Source organism: Leptosomus discolor, chromosome Z, assembly GCF_034619465.1.
Source record: "Leptosomus discolor isolate bLepDis1 chromosome Z, bLepDis1.hap2, whole genome shotgun sequence".
In the NCBI taxonomy this organism is placed as follows: domain Eukaryota; kingdom Metazoa; phylum Chordata; class Aves; order Leptosomiformes; family Leptosomidae; genus Leptosomus; species Leptosomus discolor.
In genome coordinates, this window is record NC_141419.1 from 52,293,106 (window position 1) to 52,313,323 (window position 20,218).

General features: G+C 40.5%; 1 protein-coding gene across 1 annotated transcript in view; it reads right to left on the reverse strand.

Moving 5' to 3' along the window:
* The window catches only part of SHB (SH2 domain containing adaptor protein B), a 78,600-nt gene that overhangs the window by 28,822 nt on the left and 29,560 nt on the right, over positions 1-20,218 (reverse strand). The window contains exons 3-4 of the mRNA XM_086479966.1: positions 7,465-7,680; positions 684-852 (exon numbers count right to left, since the gene is read on the reverse strand). Of these exons, the coding sequence (XP_086336092.1) occupies positions 684-852; positions 7,465-7,680 (385 nt within the window). The remainder of the gene's footprint in view (positions 1-683; positions 853-7,464; positions 7,681-20,218) is intronic.

Below are 20,218 nucleotides of genomic sequence, written 5' to 3' on the forward strand. Positions count from 1 at the left end.
TGTGTATAATCTGTGAATCGTGACCGAAGTAGGTACAAGCCAAGAGCCTGCGAGCCAAGGAGATGTTCCTTGACCAAAAATGGTCAATTTGAGGAGCGGTTGAGACCTCCGACTCATGGTCCACCTACCCAAATTATACCACCTACTTAAAAGAGAACAATAGAAGACTATGACTGAGGCTGCGCGCTAATTTACATCAGAAGTGAGAGAAGAACAACCAATCATCGAGAAGATGATAATAAATACGCATTATATAGACTGAATATGTATGAATTTAATATATAAATATTTGTTGATGGCAAAATGCAGGTGGACATCTTTGGGAAGGATCCCACGTCCCTGGTGCGCATGGTGTGCATCATTAATAAAGGAATTTGTGTAGGTAAGTTTTCTTACCACTGCAGATTTGCAACACTAATGCAATATAATCAACATGGTTGAAAGTGGAATAACCACACATACTTGGCAGATAAAATTCACTATTCCAGAGTTAACATTGTTTTGTCCCCCACAAAATTTACTCACACTTCACAGGATTAATAAGAATAGTTTTTTACGAGCTTTAACACACAAAATGTATGGGGATACTGAGGAGGGGGAGCTGGAGAGCAGGATCCGGGATGCTTGCTGCTCCTGTAAGTGGGGAGGCAAAGAGCTAGAGAGCAATTACTGTGCTTACTTACATCTGCTTTTCCAGTTGAATAGTTGGATCTATTCTCTCTCCCAGGATCCCACAAAATTCTGGTCTGCCATGTTTGATGGGTTTAAAGCCTCCTCCAGGTGCTCTTAACTGCCTGCACTGGTCATTTGAGGGAGAAGATGCTTGCCGTTTTTCACTTCCATTAAATTGGGCTGCAAGATACACAGTAATTACCCCACCAGGCAAGGTTGACCAGGACCAAAATAGTTGTAGCACTTAAGAGAGGTTTCACACTTCCCAGGGGGAATAAACATGCACCCACTAGCGTTGTAGATAAACCACTACATCTTAAAAGTTATATGTATCACAAAGTTTTTTCTACCTACTCAAAATACAGTAGTAAAAGTCTTGCTTTTCCAGTAACAAAATCCAGAGTCTTCTAAACCTTGTTACAATAACTAGCACTTTTCTTAACATTTGGTATTTTCATTCCCAGGAGATGACACTGTTAAACAAGTAACAGTAACAAAGACTGGCTTCCGGTCGACTGCCATAGTTACACTAACAAACGAGTGAGAACATAAGAATCCAGCTTGCCTCAGTTTATTTGGAATCATCCCAACAGTGATCCGGGTGCAAATCCAGACAGCTAACACCCATCTATCCGCATCAGAAGTACCGGCATTAGCAATGAATTAAAAATGTATCCACTATAACGATGCTGGTACAAAGCTCATTCTACACTTACTACATTTACACTTACTACATTCTACACTTACAGCGAAACGAGCTACCCCCACCATCTTCCTGACTATCACTGCCTGCTATGGTTTGCTTCTTCATTAGAAACTGATACTTCCAGCTGCATATGGATTGTTTTAAGGTCACCTAGTGGGGACCAAACAGAAAAAACTTCACTGTATCAGAAGGCAAACACAAACACAGCACAATCAGCTTGTCTGTGAGTTTCAACAGCAATATCAGAGAAATGTTACAAGGACAATTAAAGTGACTCCGTACATGCATGTAGTAGATCTCACGCATTTAGAACTCAACTTTTAACACACAGCCAGTTAGGCGTGTGGCTAGTAGTACTTACTGTTCTAAAGCAACACTATACAACAGGAAGACAGCCATAATGTTCAAAAAGATAAAAAAGATAAATGCATAAAGAATAGAGATGTGCTGGATGTGGAAAATGTTTTGGAGCATTTTTTTATTGTTCTTTTTAGATTAATTTCTCATGGGGCTTAGGACACCTCTCCTAAGTGAATTCTTCCTCTACTCAGAGAAAGTAGGCAGAAATTATTGCAAAAATTGGGCAAATGTATTCAAACATATTCTGAAGTATGTATGGCAGAAACATGTTGGTTATTTCTTAAAATGGAAACTCAAGATTTAACCTCACTACTGGATAATGAAATCTGATTAGCATAACAAGGAAAAACATTGCATGTGTGTACTTGCCAGTGACATACATGAACAGCACTATTACTTCAACTGTAAGAAAAACACCTGGATGTAATTTAGGAATGTTATGAAAACTGATAAAATTAATATCAGCCTCTGACCACGGAACATCCTTCAGACACCAAAAAATTCAGTTCACAAAACAAACATGAAACTCAGTTCTGATTGTAAACAGCAATATATTTAGATGATGGTTAGAAGTAGGATCAGTTCTTCAAAAACAGCACAAAGTTAAATTTCAAATGCTTTTGAATGTTTGTCTGAAAAGCTCAGACATACCTCTGGACTCCTGCTATTTTGTGGTTTTTTTTGGAGGAATTAAATTGGCAGGAAGAAACAGTCGTAAAGGGATATCCAGGCAGATTAAACTGACAAGTGTGATACCCAGTCAGGCACCAACCCATGCAATGTTGTTATCAGGACTGAGTTTCAGCTGCTATAAATACCCTCTTAACCAAACCCGTAGCATATACAGTGAAGGTTCAGAAGCTCAATTCCATGCATCTGGAATTGTAAAGTTTTTTTATTGCTATGGCACTTCTGTTTACATAGTCATTACAGTTATGAAACTGGCTGCATGTCTGACCCTTCCTCACTCTCCCTGTACCTGGTGCCATATCCCTCTGGTGGCAGCATACCAGAACTCCCCTGCTTCAAGTTCCCCAGGTTCCTAGGCACCAGTTTTCTGTGCAAGAGCAGTTGCAGCCGGCACAGCAACCAAGTTTGGCAGCTATAGATCCTCCTTCAAGGACCCCATGATGAGTGCTGAAAGCTCTGAAACTACTGCCACGTGGCCCTCTTCATAACAGAGAGCCACTTATTTTCTAAAGCAATACTAAGATGGTGTCTACAGATTTCACATCCGTTTCCTTTACCCAAAGGTTTGCTAACCCCACATGACAGCCTGGAAAGGCCTGATTACTCACAAGCTCAAATCGGAGCCAGGGTCAGCCTGACATTCCTGAATGGGCTTTCTAGTGTTGCTATCTCCTTTTCCAGCCAGACTTACGTAACAGAAAGCTACTTTGTTCCTGTTACTTTGCCAGACCCAGCACTTCTGGCAAAACCAGTTTGCCTAGCTCAGCAGGAGCTCTAACAACACCTACCCACTTCCCATAAAAGCCATCAAAAACACATTACAGCTTCAGCTGTGCAGCCTCCAATGAAACAAAACCAAATTTGTTAGTCAAAGAACTTAAGCTGAAGACAGCCAAAATGTTGCACTCTAGCTTCGCTACACAAAGACACATCTGTCAGTAATACAGTTAACAGCAGAAGTCCCTGAGGAAGGCTATACATAGCTTGCTCCACAATGTCAGCATGACAGCAGCCCCAGCCCCACACTTATGAGCCATAGTACAAACACACTCCCCTCAACCTGAGCAGACTTCACAAGTCGTGCATACTTTCAGTCTGGCATACATCAAACTCCGGGTTGGAGATAAACAAGTGTTATCCATGCTTCAGCAATAAATCTTGAAATTATTCCTCATGGCAGCAGAACAAATGTTTTCCTTAAAAGACTTGCGTGGGTAATTAACTTTACAGTAATTCTAGGGTTGCTTGCTATTTTGGCTTGTTTCCTAGGTCTACCACCCGACAAATGAAAAACATTTGCTGCATAAGTCTCTTTGTGACTGCACATCACAATTATCTATTGTTCCCTTCAGATGAACTTCTCAAAATAGGAAAGTTTTAGCAGAGGGTCCCTTCAGGTTCATAACTTCCACAACTCCAAGTAGTTGGGGGATGGTAGTTGTGGGCCTGTAAAGTAGGACTTGCTCATTGCTGGAATTTCTTATACCACTTAGACCAACATTGTGCTCTTCAGAGAAATCCACCTCAGCTAAAAACTGAAAAATACCCCCCCACAAGTCAGGAAAGCACTTCACACATGTCCATAGAGGGTCGATACTTCTCCACTGCAAACCATCCACTGTTTCAGACTTAGAAGCTGGACCTCTTCTTTCCTTACTTTAAATGTTTATAATTCCTAGGAGTTAGATTAAGTACAGAGACACCAGATGAGACAGCAGCTTGAATCTATGCTTGCAACCAGTCCTTACACGTTACTTCATCACAAATAACCAGGTACCTAAGACATACTAAGTTATAATGAATGACGGATGCAATCAAAGAAATCTAATTACTCTTAAAAAATGTTTACTCTCTTACTATTTTAAAATGGAACTCTGCATGCTTAATCCTAAGGAATTCAACCATACAATAATACTTTTTAATTAAACTTCTTCGTAGTCTGTTACTTTCATAAAGCAATATTTTAATTTAGTGTGCTTACATAATGCTTAGGAGAATATTTACACATAGGCCAATCATAAAATCTTATATTGGATGGATTGTACCTTATTAATTTACAGTTACATGTGGACAAACTGAAAGCTACAGATGAAGAAAAATCCACAAAACTAAAATTATTTTTTTTTAAATCAACACTCAAAAAAACTATTTCAGAATTTACCTGAATAAGACCAAAAAAGTGGGCACGAAGATGATTACAGAGCTCAAAGACTCAACGAACACCCAACAAGTTGTGCACAAAAAATATGCAGTAGAAACGAATAAATTTGTTCTCTGGATTCAATGAATTAAAAATCAGCCATTTCATATAATACAAACGATACATGAAAAAAAAGTCTAAGATTTCCATATGCACACATAAAACTCTTAAGACAGTAACTTTTAAAACTAATAATCCCATTTCTGTGGCTGCTGTGTTACTAATTGAGAAATCTATAAAGTGTGATCTCACTACAGACAGACATTTACTGGTCCCACAGCTTGTATCTCAGTGTCGCTAAACAATGAAGTTTCCGCTTTAGGTATTTTGCATACTTTGAAAGAAAAATTACTTCTGGGAAGCACACAATTATCACCTTTGTGTGAGAAGCTCACAATAACTCTGATATTACTCTTAGCCTTTGGAAAATTATCAGAACTAGTATGTAAGGAAAAACTCAACTCACAGAATCCCTGTGCTACACTAAACCACAGAAACAAGCTGCAGAGAGATAAATAGCCCTAAAGAATTCCAGCTTGGAAAACTTAGTTGTCACCTGCTCAATCATTTGTTCCTCCCCACTCCTCTATGCAGTCCAAGGGCTTTTGCTTACCCTCTCACCTTCAAAATATTCTTTGCTCAAGAGTAGCTCTAACCCCAAGAACTCACGCAAGAATAGCTAAACATACCTCCATCCAAGCAAACACTGGACAGGTTCACTAAAAATAACAGGAAGCCTTTCAGCTAACACAGTCGGCAAGAATTAACTATTCAGCTTCCTTGCAAGAGCTCTTCAACAGCAATCTATTGTCACTGTATCCCAGACATTCCCATGGCATCTGGCCTAGAAGGATGGGGATGAAATGAGAAAGCACAATATCCTTCTTCCTTGTGGGCAGAAATGCACATACAGCTAATAAGACAGGGTCTTGGGTGATACGGAACAGGTATCTGAAGGAGGGAGAACAGAAATCCCAAGCAGACATAAGAAGGTAAAAAGGTGGGACCAGTGTCAGCTAGAAGGATGAATGAGAGGGTCTAGACATAGATGCAGTTCTGTGAGACAAAAGAAAGGGGACAAGACCACAAACAAAAGAAAGCAAGATGGGCAAGAAGCAGATGTGGTGGCAGAGAAAATGGTGGAATATCCTCCAGAATCTGGAATGGAGAATAGAGAAATTCTCTGGAAAACAACACAGAAAGCAGCCTAAAACCCACTCAAATCTACTGCTTGTGGCTTTGCACAGCCCCTACACATGCTGTGGGTAGCTTGTGGATCCTTCCAGGTAGCAGGCAGCCCCTCTACAACAGAGTTACTGTGGGCTATGCTGCTGTGTAGTAAGGCCCACCCGTCAGGAAATGGAGGCTGCACATATGCTTTAGGCAAAGGCAGCATTGCTGCTGTCATAGGACACAAGAAAAGGCACAGAAGTATCTACTGAACTGGGGCAGACATCAATGCCATAGTAAAAACGCAAAGCAGCAGGCTTAACACACATACTCCAGACTGATATTCAGCATCTGCAAAACAGCCATTGTGGCACTAGAAACCTGGTGATGCACATCTCTGCTGATTAGCCTATCTTAACACACAATAGATATCTCAAATCATAGCCAGGACCTCACAGCCAGGCAATGACCCTGACAGGTTTTCACACACAGCAGTAATCCACCCATCTAGGTTTCAGCCTTCCAAACCAGCTAACACAGCTGGTACCACAGCACAACATGCTGAAGGCTAAAGTCAACACAGATGACACTTACCACTCTCCTTCCATTAACTGATCTAGTATTTTCAACATAGAGAGCAAACAGGTTTGTCAAGCAGGATTTATCAAGGGTAAATACACACTGACTAACCAGAAGCATTGCTCTCAAGCTTCTTCCATGCTCCCTCCCAGAGCCACATCTCTTTTCTTCCCTCCTCATTCTCACAATCATCACCACACACAACTCTCCTCTCCAAGCTTTCTGCTAAGCCAACTCCAAAAAGGAAGGGGAACAATGCTACTCGCCAACACAGCTTTTCACTAGAATATGCCATTGAGGGGAAAATCATAGAACATGTATGACTCCAGCACCCCACAAGAGCATCCTGGAACATAGTCAGACCAACTGATAACAGCTGGGCTTTGCTGGGCACACAGAGGTTCTACGAAAGAAAAAGCCTTGGCCTTTAGAATCACATACTCACTGAATGAAGCCCCTCTCAGCCATTTCCACAAAGCAACATAAGGGAAAAAAAGGAGCAGTGTAACCAATACCAAGCACAGACATTCACAGAGACAGAAAACTGTTTTTATCTATCTTCCTGACTGACAAGTGCTGATGTGGAAGAACTTCAACAGTTAGAAAGGATTAACACAAAACCAAGTTCTACATATCCACAGAAATGCTTGCAATTATCATGAAAATACTCCAAATACCAAGAAATTGTCACTGAGTGGAAATATGTTACTGCAGCATATTACACAGCTGTTTTTTTCCTGCACCTTTAAGAATTGCCCGCAACTTAAGGACCTTGCAAAGGAACTCCCTCAACAATAAACACTACCTACATTACATCCATTAAAACCAGGGTAAGGGCAAGAAGTGGAAGAAACAGAAGTTTTACTAGCATAAACCAAGTGCTGAGACGGTTGACAACAGGTCAGCTGAAGCACCAAACAAGAAGTGCAATGTTCCACAGCAGGTAAAGATTTGAGACTAACCACATTTGCATTTCAGAGATTCACACATACACACACGCACAAAATATACTTGAATCCTCCCAAAGGCAACTACATATGACATGAGTGAGAGACAGAATTTCCTGCTTGGGATCTAGGAATCCTACCTGCCAGAGCTGGGATGGTGACTTTGTTCCACTCCCATGGCTGATCATACTCATCTGCGGGCCTGTCATCATCCTGTGGCAATTTGCTTTCTTGTAAATGGTGACTCACCACACTTTCCGAATCAGATTCAACACCACTGCCTTCTGTTTCATAGGGTGTCTCATAGAGCTGCATGTTTTTCTGATGGGACTTCATGCCTTCCTGCTTCTGAAACTCTGTTGGCGAGAAAGAAAATTGTGTCAGCATCACTACTAACCATGCCTTATCATAGCAGTCAATAATTTTAGAGCATTCAACTTCCATCCATTCCTTAATAGCCATATAATTATACAGATGGCAAGCTTGTACAAGATTTCTAAATTCTACCTCTACATACGGTAACTGGCTGGAAGCAAAAGTTTGCTCCAGCTAACAACCACAGCGCAACCAGTCTCATGCCCTCACTAACATTCCCCAGCTTGCATAGAGCCAGATTACAGGAAGCACACAATTCCTGTCAGCCTGTGTAAAGCACACTTACAAGCAACTATACATAAATCCCCAAGAACACCGAAATTTATGTATGCAGTCAACTCTTCAAGAGGAGATCATTCAGGAGTGCAATTTGAGGATACAAAGATCACAAAAAAATACATCCCGCAGTATGCTGATAAAGAAATTCTCTGCAGTTACCTCTATCAGCAGAAAATGAGATAGGACTAGAGTAACAACACTAAACAAAAGCATTGTTAACTAAAGCATGGATCCCATTGTATTAAGGAACACGTATTTCTTTAAACTAGCACTGATAAATAAACATGTTGAAGCTTCACAGAAAGGAACAGTGTACTGCCCTCCTGAATACAGCAAACCAAAAACTGGTCTTTGTTAGGAGAAGCACAGCTAGCAAATCAAGGGGCAAGCTTGTCATGCCTTCACCCTTGGTCCCAAGAAGGCTACACCCACCAACAGGTGGGTCCTACTGTGTCCAGTCTGCACACTTCCTACAAGGAGTAGAAGCTAGTGCAGAGCTACCAAGATAGCAAGGTCCTGGGGCCTGTGATAAGGAGAGACGATTATGATTAGTTTGATGAGGGTAAGGCTAAGAGGGATGTAATAGCAGTTCTCAGCTGCCTGAAGTGTGGTCAGAGCCAAATCCTTCTTGGGCAGTGTCAGAAGATGCAATAGCAAGAAACAGACACAAGATGTAGCTTGAGAGATCCAAGTAGGGCCTTGGGGGAACCGTCTTCCCTTCTTGTGCAGTGCAGACAGGTCAGCAGGTAGGTCATAGGTGGTGTCTCCATTGTTTGGAGTTTGCAGCACCTTGGTTAGACAAAGCCAGGGTCACTCCATCCACTGATGGAGTGGATGATAGACAAGATGGCTGCGCCATTCAGAGGGACCAGGAGATGCTGAAAAATTGCAGTCTAACTAGGTGGAAAGCAGCTCAGCAGAAAAGGACTTTGGGGTCCTGGATGACAGCAAGTTGAGCATGAGCCAGCAACTGCACCCTCATGGTAAAGAAGGCAAATACTAACCTGGGCTGCATTAGGAGTGTTAAAAGCAGGTTAAGGGGGTGATTCTTCCCCTCTACTCAGCACTGCTAAGGCCACATCTGGACTGCTGGGTCCAGTTCTCGCCTCCCCAGCACAAGACAGACATAGACATACTGGAGCAAGTCCAGCAAAGGACCATGAAGCTGATAATGGGACTGGAACAATTTTCGTATGAGGAGAGGATAAGAGATCTGGGACTGGTCACCTGGAGAATACAATTTTTGATGGGGACCTTATCAATGCATATAAAAACCTGACGAAATAGACTGAAGCTGGAGCCAGACTTTTCTTGGCAGTGCCCAGTGACAGGACAAGAAGCAACAGGCACAAATCAAAATACATGAAAATCCATCTGAACACAAGAAAACACCTTTTTACTGTGATAATGGGCAAACATGGAAACAGGTTGCCTGGAGAGGCTGTGGAGTCTCCATCTGTGGAGATATTCAAGACCTGACTGGACAGAGTCATGGACAACCTGTTCTACCTGTCCCTGCTTGAACAGGATTTTTTTATTAGATGATCTCAAGAGGTCCCTTCCTACCTCAACCATTCTGTGATTATCTTGACCTCTGCAAGGACAAAATAAGAATTTCATTAATTGTAGCAAACTGCAAAGTTACTTTAAAACAAACAAAAAAAAAAGACTCAGAGAGAAGGGAGAGAATTTTTTAATCTACAAATGAAGTAAAGATTTAGAGCAGCTGTCTCCATTACTATAACAAAAGCCATTTATGAACTCATCTATTAGCAAGAACATTATAACCAAGAAATCGGTCCAAACGATTTCAAAGGTACTGTGAAATGTCTACAATATGACACTGCCCTTATTGCTTGGAGGGGAAAGAAAAAAAAAAAAAAAAAAAAAGTTTTACACATTACAAATGCAGTACATTTGAAGAAACAGACATCAAAACCAGTGATGTAAATACAAGCAATATAGGTCACAGTAATTCCTAGTTATGAATGCTAGCCACATTACCGCCTTTCAATACAAGGAAAATCTAGAAAACGATATCTTAAAAGGCAGCTTATTTTTAATAAATGCTTTAAACATTTTCAGTTAAAATACAGTCTTTGTTTTTCAGCTACCTTTTGAAAAGAATTTTGCTCAAACAAAAATGCCGCATTAAGAAAAACCTGTATTAGGAAGAACACACAGCTGATCTCTCTGAATTCTCCTGGATCAAAAAGATAAACATTTTCTTTCTTCTAGAATCAGAAATGCAGTATGTATTTGTCTTTCAGTACTGTGAAGCCACTGCTACACCAGGAAGCGTGTGTTTCCGAGGAACAGAAGCCATGATCTGACAAAATCAAAGACTACAGAAAAACCTTCACAAACCAAACCAAACCAAACTATTCCATTTAAGTGCCAAACACAGCTACACCACTGGCTCCAAGTGTGTGAATACATTTCAATACAGGAGCCCATAATTAACATTTTTCTTTTACCCACAGGACGAAAGCATCAGACTGCACAGAAAAGATTACCTGTAAATAGAAGGTGGCATACTACAGATTCATGTTCAGGGACCATAATTAGAAAAATTACAACTATTTCATCCTAAAGCAGAAAAGTGTCTGTAGGAAAAGCTAAAACCCAGGGAGAGCAAGAAGTGGAAGGAGAAAATATATATATATTTATATATGCATGTATACACATATACACATACACACATACTTACATACAGCCTTTTCTATAAAGCTTCCTATAAATTTGCTTGAAAATCCATCTTTTACTTAATATATTGGAATAGTATTTGTAAAGAAAAGTTGTTTTACTAAAAGTTAAATCAGAAACAGTTCCTTTCAATAACAGATAGCAAAGCTGAATCTGTACCATAAGCAATACTAGCCTTATACACACTGATAGTTCAGTGCAGACTTGATATTTAAGAATTAGGTAGTTGAAGCAAACAGAATATCTGTGATGAAGCATTTCTCATGGCTTTCATGCAATCCCTAACAATGACAGCTCTAAGTGCTAAAATAGTTACTGGAAGATGAGGGAGTTCAAAACTGTTAATTTCACTTTTTTTTTTATTTTTCACTTTTACTAATTTTATCCTTTGAACTCTTACTGCTGATAAAGAAAAGTGCATTTTTATAGAATTATGCTCATTAATTACTTAGCTACTAGAAGCAGAAACAACTGAAGTTTTGAAAGAACTTATTTTGCTAGCAGGCTGGAAGACCCCCACAAATAATTCTTATTCTTGCAGATTAGCAGTTATAACAGAATCAGGCTCCAGGAGTTTGGACTCCTGTGTAAGACCAAGAATGTGACCAGCAAGGTACAGAAACTGAGAGACAAGATTATGAGATACAAGACTTAACTTGACATTCTTCTTCCCATTTGGTGAACAATTCTCACACACACACAGAACAGACAAAGCTCCACAGGACAAGGAGATAACCTCATGGTAATCTTTCTAGCAGCCGCACTAAACCTCTTAACAGCGTTAAATAATTCAACAGCATTAGCCACAAATGCACAGTATTCCTGAGGTCAGTTTGGAGAGAGTTGGAGGATATATTATCAAGAAAACAGAACAAGACTATGAAGTCAACAAAAGGAAACTTTGATGACAGTACTACTGTTTTACAGAACCCAGTAAGTGAGCTTCTACAGCCTTTTATTCCAAGAGGATGAAACAGACAACAAAACAATCAGATTTTTCTACAATGTGCAGATGCCCATAGATATTTCCCTCATCTCAAGCTAGAGCATGCAGTAACAAAAGGCCAAACAATGTAGTTGCACATTTCTGATAACATAAAAACTCGTTTTCCCGAACCAGGCATGCCTGTAAGTGTTACCAGGCAGTAATAAACTCAACATCATTTTACAGCCCCTTCACAACATTTCTTTGGATGAAATAGGATAAGAGCAAAATGTAGGAGGAGTCCTACAACAGTTAGGTAAGGAATGTCAGATATAGAGAGATTCCCTGAAGTTAAGCACTTTTAAGAAAGTTTTTGTTTTCCTGTCTGGTGAAAGATTGTTGGGCAGGCTGGGAAGTAAAGGCAGGTTCCTGCATCATAGTAGGGACACATCTTGCTTGCCTACATCCCACATGTAGGAAGAGTTTTAGCCTGCAAGAAACAAAGCACTGAGTCACATAAATCCCCCGATTTTTTAAACCTCTACTGTTCTACTGGGAAAGCCAGGAGTTCAGAGCATCTGTGGTAACACAGGCATATGAGCTTCCTTATCACACTGACAGCAAACAGTAATTTATGCATGCCCCACTGAGAAATCAAGAGATTTATAAGGTAATTAGATACAGACACATTAACTTACAGACGAATCAACTGCAGCACAATAAAGCTGTTTTGACTTACCAGTATGTCAGATTCCAAAGTGTACCGACCCACACATATCAGATGTAACTGTGACAAAACACATCCACCTCCACTTCAGCTACAGATTTCAGGACTGGTGCAGGATTTAAAACAAGAGTCCTACCAGCTCCTCAGCTGCTTTCTCTACCACCAAAACACTATTCTAGTGTATGAAGGTAACACGCTGGGAACAGTATTGCCATGCAGGGTCAACTTTTTGAAAAGCTACCACTGAAATTGACTTTTAAGCAAAGTACAAGGACCACCCTTTGTACCTGGCAAGCCTAAGAGCAGAACTCAAGACAGATGACAGAATTCTATTGCTGGGATTTTACACAGCAATTTACACTTGGTTGCACACATCTCCATTCAACGATACAGAGCTCAGTGTAGAGTTTAAACTGGTCATCCTGGTGGACAAAGCTTCACCCCATTTCCTAAAGCATGAGGAAAAATACTTGGCAATGCTCCTAACCCCAACAAATGTCCGTTGACAGAAGCCCTTGAATGAGAATACCATGATTTTTCAAGGTCATTTGTGCATTCACTTAACTTTGTTCAGATACAGAGCTATTTGAATGAGGCCCAGCAAACCGTTCATTCATTTAACACACATGAACATGTAAACACTGTGCTGGAATAGGATCACACAGAACAAGCTGTCAGCTTTAAGACTTTCTGCCCCCTTATTTCTGGATTGAGACTACAGGTCTCCTCCAGATGGTTGCTTCACTTGTGCCCTCTTCTCAGAAGTCTGCATTTACACAGCTTCAATCCTAGTGACCTGGATTCATTTTCCTGCTAACCACATCAAAAATGCCACCTGCTATCAATTACACAACTTACAAAACTATAACCAAACTGGAGTGAATACCACTGTGATTCTATTCTCACTTAGTACATTTGCACCACTCAAATCTACTAGATAATTCCATTTGCAAGAATCCCAGTATTGAAGCAACCTTATCTGTAAATCATGGATCTTTGTGGTATAAAGTTTTCAAGGCACAGACAACCTAAGCATTTTTCATCAGAAAGATCTGGATGCTTAATTAAAGCAAGCAATAAACCAACAATACCTTGCTAGAGTCCACTACTTGCATCTTGTTCTCCTGTATAAAAAAAATGCCCCACAGGGAGAGGGAGTGTTTCAGCAGTTAGGGAACAGGCTGACCTGTCTTCAACTAGGATAGCCAGAGCAGAGTTATGAGCAGCACAGCTTTTGAAGTGTGAGTTCAAATATTTCATATTCAAGAGCCCCAGGAAGGTAGTCTGCAAAGTGTTTGTAGAACTTGCTGTAGCACACTGGCTTTCTATAGATAAGCTTCGTAACTAGAAGAGCACTATACTAAAAAGAAAAAATAGGTACCCAAGAAAGAACATAACTCAAGAACAAGGCCTGTTTGTGGACAACAGACATTTGTCTTCCTTGTGTTCTCACCTGTCACCGAAAACGTGAAGTTATCAGCAGGAGTAGAAAGAAACTTGGGAAGGCTCAGACTCACATTGAGAGGTACTGGTGAATACCTTATGGATCTCCTCAGACATTATCATGACAGCCTGGTCATCTCTAGCAGGTGAAGGACACATCAGAGCCAGGTCTGAACACAGAAAGCCAAGTCTCATCTGGAATTCTTGCTTTCTATCACAGAACAGGTCTTGCTGAATCGGCCCAAACCTCCGCTCTCCACATGCTCTGCTCTTGAGGCTTCCCATGGAGACACACTGGACCAGCACATAAGGGCACTGAGCTGTTTGTATCAGGTGTATGGGTAGACTACACATCCAGCAATAACTTGCCAGTTTGCCAGAGGCATAAGACAGATGCTAATGCAAAGACCACCCTGACACAAGAACATTTGCTCCCATTGAATCCATTTCCTCTCTCTCTCCATAAACTGGTTAGAAAAATACTTAGCCAACGGCTGACTTATTCCAAGCCTCACCATTAACGTTTCTTTTCACGCCCATCTTGGCCAGATAATCTGGAAATATTTCAGAACTTATGCTGCAGAATTCTCACTGTATTAGTGCAAAGTCCATTCACCACAGAAGCTAAGTTTTACCTCTGCTCAAATTTCACCTCAGGCCACCAGAAGTCAAACTGCTTTCTGCTCTGCTTCCAGGTCCAGCTGGATGCCTCCCAACTGCTGGAACACAAGAGAAGACCAATAACATTCCAATAGCAGGAAGGGCTGTTTTGCTTTAAGACTGCAGCAACTGCCTTTGAACGCTCATGATTCCAGATTTTTTGCAGGAAAAGCTGGATATGAGAAGACCTTCCCTCATTTTTCCTTCTGAACAGAAGTCAAGTGACTCAGAAGCGAGACACTTTCCAGGAATGAAAAGCAGACATTTGTTCACCTGCCTTGCTTGACACCTCTTGATGTGAGAAGCAATGTCTTCAAACAGCTTGCATAATGACACAAATCCTACTGAAGTCCAAGTATGATGCATTACCCCAGGAAGAAGCATTCAAAGCAACTTCACGTTCCAACAATCCTGATAAAGAAAGACTATTAGGCCAGTCAGAGCAAGGGCAGGAGGAGAGAATCCCTTTATGACAAATATCAATAAACCAGCAACAAAAAACATTAATATCTTCCACAGAATATATGTACTGAAACAAAACAAGCCAGCATACCCTGCCAAAGAATACAGAAAATACATCTTTTTCTTCAGGGGGTGGGGAGGGGGTGGTGTTGGTGGAGTAGAGGTTGCCTGAGGGCAGAATTTTATTCTACAATTCTCCCTCAACATCTAATTTTCTGTTAACTGAGCAGTGATTAAACATCGTAATCACCGATTTTAATTCATAATTTCTGCAAACTTTATCTCTTCAGAAGTGCTTTGATGCTGCTTAGCTACTTACTCCTTACACATTTCTCAGAAATACAAAGAGGAGAAGCAGGGATGCCCTTTTTATTTAGGGGAGGGGGAAAAGAATCAAAAACACCTCCACAAGACTCTATACATTTACTGTTGCTTAGCCAATAGCCAACTCCAGATGTTACTACAGCCAGTTGCATATAATACTATGTCTATGGTTTGTTTGTACGTTTTCTTGACCTTTCTGATCAGGAGCAGTGACCTTTAGGATTCAAGGATTATTGTTCCATGGGCTACAGGGAGCAATTCAAGTGGCAACAAAGCAAAACAGAGAATTTGGCTCAATCAAAATCCATGATTCTCGTTCCATACTCAAAAGTTTCTAAGCTGTGTAAAAGAGGATTCATTCCTTGTGGCAAGTGGGAATGGAAGCCCTCTTGGAAACAGTGCAGCACAGGTATTTTCATGTACACCTGCTAGCACAATGGTTCTCACCAGCCCATGACATAAAACTGCAGTGTCCCAAAAAATTTGTTCTAAGACTAGCACAAGTAGAATCAATTCTCCTTGAAAGACATTCTAACATCAAAGTAGGTACATATAAGTTGGTCGTAGAGGAATCGGGGGTATGAAGCGCGGATTCATAGGAAGCCTGAGGAGAGAAGTAAGGTTTTTGTGGCTAGGGTGATGGGGAATAACTCTAGGGAGGGGTTGAGTGAGCTGGGGTTTAAGAACAAGATGGTAGTTAGTGTGTTTATAAGTATAATGTTTGTACCTAGGCTATTTTAAACAAGCTAACACTCCAGTGTCAGGACAGAGAAGCTTGCAGCAAATACGACTACTATTTCCTTCAGTTAGATCAGTCTTGCCACTGATGGCTGTTACTGATGCTTACAACACCCTTGCCAGCTCTGCAGGCATACAATCTCAGCCCTTCACAGGAATCACCTTGAGAAGGGAAACGAGTGCAAAAAGAATCCATTCATAATGTATGCCATTCAGGGCTTACAAAGAAAGAAGACTTTCTTGAATCTTGACCGCCTGTGACAGTCTGCTTACTCAAATGCACTGAATGAGATAAGCACTGAGCAAAAAGATTTTTAGTTAGTATATATATTTTATCTGTATTTATACATTCAAGATGATATTACAAGAGATATCTAGTGAGTTTATTAAAACCAAGACAAAATACGCAACTGTTAGATCACCCTGATAGCTGGAGGTTTAAGTTCAATGAGAATTACCCCGAGAGGAGTTATCTTCTCTGCATGTAACTAACTTTGAACGTGGCCTTACATCAGGCATGGGAGGGTGCAGAGAAAAAGGGGAAGTGGATAGAAGCCTCCCTCCAGACTTAATTATCTGGTGATATATAGTGGTGAAGAAGGTGCCTACAGGAACAATACATATGGCAGACTGAGGCAGTAGACATAAGAGCTGCCATATCTGATTTAACAAATCCAGATGAGATGTCCTGTCAGCCAGATTAAATGTGTTCTTATCTTCTTTAAGCCACATGCTAGCATTCCCCATAGACAGTACAATGCAGAGAGAAAGACTGCTCCTAGAATAGATTTCTTCCATAGACATGGTGGCTACATGGTGAAAAGCAACACAGAAATGTGAATTGCACATTGTTTCTAAAGAAACATCTAGTCTGTGAAAGATTGTGTCATTATGATTAAAAAACAAAACAAAAGTGAGAGCCCAAAACATAGCCTGAAGTTTCCTTGATCACTAATGTTCATTATTTTACCTTTGTTAGTAATTTTTCAGAAAAATGCCATGAAAACAAAGAAATGGCAAACCTTTGGAAGTGATAGCTGATGCATCTACGAGAGATCTTCCCTCTGACCAGGGTTACAGCAAGAGCAGGCACTATCTGTATTCTGAAAGCCCATCCATCCAGCCTCTACTCTTTCATCCCAAGAAAGGATAATGAACAGCTGTCAGGAATCATACTCCCTGCTGTAACAGCTTTGAGCATGCATAACCCCCATCCATTGTTACTCCAGAAAAGTGGGATATTTCTGGATGAGCCCCTGCTGAATCTATATTTCAGCAGGTTGCTATTTTATGGCTTACAAGCACCTCTCTGGTCTTTCCACTAAGTTTAAAAAGACGAGAACTGGGAGTATATCAATGTGGTGGCAAAACTGGAAATTGACTGAGATCAAACAAACATGGATTCTTACAAGCTAGCCTCGGATATCCTGATTCTCACAGCCACTTCTCTTTCACAGAACAGCTACAGATTTGTCACAGGATCATAGGATAAACAAGGTTTACAATAAACAAGGTTTACAATAAACATTAGGTTAAACAAGCTCTCAGGAAGTCATCTTGTTGAATCTCCTACTGAAAGCAGGATCAGCTGTGAGGTTAGACAAGGTTACTCAGGTTCTGGTTCCTCAGTTCAGTCTTGAAAAATTTCAAAGATGGAGACTACACATTCTCATTGGGCAACCTTCTCCACCATTTGACTGTCCTCACAGTGAGATTTTTTTTTTTTCATTACATTTAGTTAGAACCTCTCATTTCAGCTTATGTTCACTTATCTGGTACTAGGGGGTAGGGGTGGGGAAAGGAGGGTGGGAGTGAGATGGGAGGGAGACTAAGATGACGTTGAACAGAGTGGCAGCAAGTTGCTTAATCCAGCAAGATATGAAACAAGAAAACAAGGAGCTCTTTCACCTTTGTGAAAAAGATTTTCACCATTTCCAGTGAATTTAGATTTCACTGAATTCTTCTCACTCCAGGGTCACAGTTCCCTTTTTTTATTTCTCAAAAGACAGCTGTTAGAGTTCTAAAACGACAGATTGTCTTGGACCAAACAGAGCTCAGTGCTCCTCAAACTGCTGCCAGTAGCATCCCTGTCTTGAAGCGATAGTCAATCCACATCCAATATTAAAAGGACCACTGTCCTTAAAAAAAAAGCAGCTCAAAATCTTGAAACCTGTCTGGAGGTGAGAGGATGGGGTAGAGAGAAGACCTGTGGTAACCGGCAGGCTAAAACAGACAGAACTGAAGAAGCGTTTTAAGAAACTTAAACAAAACCCTCTATGCCAAGGGCAATGCTGTAGTTCAAAGCACATACAGGAGCCAAGGAATAAGCACATTACAGATGTCTCTTGTATTAGGAAAGCACATCGGTTTTGTCTAAGTAACCCTCTTGATCAAAGTGCCTTGAAACTACTGCTTCTTTATCAATATGATGCAGGGAGTCTTGCAAACTGGAGGCAAGGGTTTAACAGCATTTTGAGCTCAATGGTTTCTCTTTTGCAACCATCCAAACATCCATTCCTTCACTTCACTTGTGAAGAACATAGGCCAGATTCATCAGGCATTGAACAAGTAAATTGCATGAATAAAATTAAGTTCCTTCCACATATTCCTTCCTCCTCACCTAGTTTATCATGAAGCTGACCTACCTTTCCAAAGTTCTGGACACCTTGTTCCCATTATCTTGGGTGTAAGTTGTGTCTTAATGAGAACAAGTGACAAGAAACTGAAAAACCCCTCAATTTATATTCAGGCTTGTGATTCAATTTTCACCACCTAGTCCATTCCAAGACCACATTAAGTTATAAGAGCAGCATAACAGTGCTGAAACAGAAAAAAAAAAAAACAAAACAAACAACAAACAGCTCACATTTAAATCTTGGCTTAAATCTATCCATTCTGGATAATAAGTTTGTACACTGAAACTAAGAAACAACATTCTGGGCATGCAACTGATGCATTGAGTGGCAAGACACAGGGTCTCTCTCTTTTTAACTTCTATTCCAAAGCAAGGTGGGTGGATGGTTACTTTTTCAGGAGAAGGCCAATTTTACAGTTACACAGTTGTACAGAGTAGCAAAGAAGAGTTAGATTTTTATTTTCATGGATTTGTAAGCTGGTATGCATTATCCAGAGGAGCAACCACAGCCATAATATTAAAATTACAGATAATGCCTTAAATTATTTTAAGGGAGGAGACAAACTTAAACATAGAGGAATGCTATTCATTTTATGTGCAGCTGGTTTCCACACCTAGTTATGCATTTAGTTATAGCAACCACAGTATACCACAGTCTCTCTCAACATGAGAATTAAGACTCTATACATTCTGGCCTTATCCCCTCACAGTCACAGATGGGGTATGAAGTGCTCCATGAAGACAGAAAGAGAAGTACTGATCATCATAGCAACTGGACATTGATCTCAAGTGATACAGTTTCATAGCACATATGAGATCTATTGCTACGCTCAGAGAGAAGGTAAGGACTTGTACTGAAGCAGATCCAGCATTATTTCAAACACGCCTCAACCCATGCACGTCAGACATAACACAAAGGAAGACGTTCTCTTCTATAATTGCCCCTAGACAACTTCTTTCTTTTAAATTATTGCTGAATAAAATGTCTGTTCAAATTTCTAATGAAGTAAGAAACAACTTGAAACAGATGCTATCAGTACTTCTAGCATATTTTAAAGGAGCACAGCTGTTTAGAACACATGTCCGTTGCTTCTACTAGGCTGCAGGGAATTCTGCCCTACAATCAGGCTAGCAGCTGGTGAGGGCCAAGCTCTACGAACACACACAGTCACAGTAACACTTAGCACTATGCTCCAAATGATGAGTATGCTCAGGACACATCAGATATCCCCTTCTTTGCCAGCTCTAGGAAGAGGTCCCCAAGATTTCCAGTGGAGCCCTTTAGGAAACTCGCAACACATAAATAAACCAATCTTGTCAGTCACAAGCTTACTTCTGTGTGCTACTGAACCTCTTCCAATCTTCCTCAGTGGCTCTCCACATTGCAAACAATGAGTTGAGACCACATACACATCAAACTTCAGGAATGAAGAGTTACCTTGCAGTTTTTCTCACAGTTATCTTAAGGAAAAAAATCTTAAAATTTCCGCTAGAAAGTCCATCATGTAGAACAATGAACATAAGACTTCTAGTGAGGAATACACAATACCATATGAGATGGATTGATGATGGATAAATTCTCATTTTGGGCTGATTTCTAGTCATGGCTAGACTAGTGTT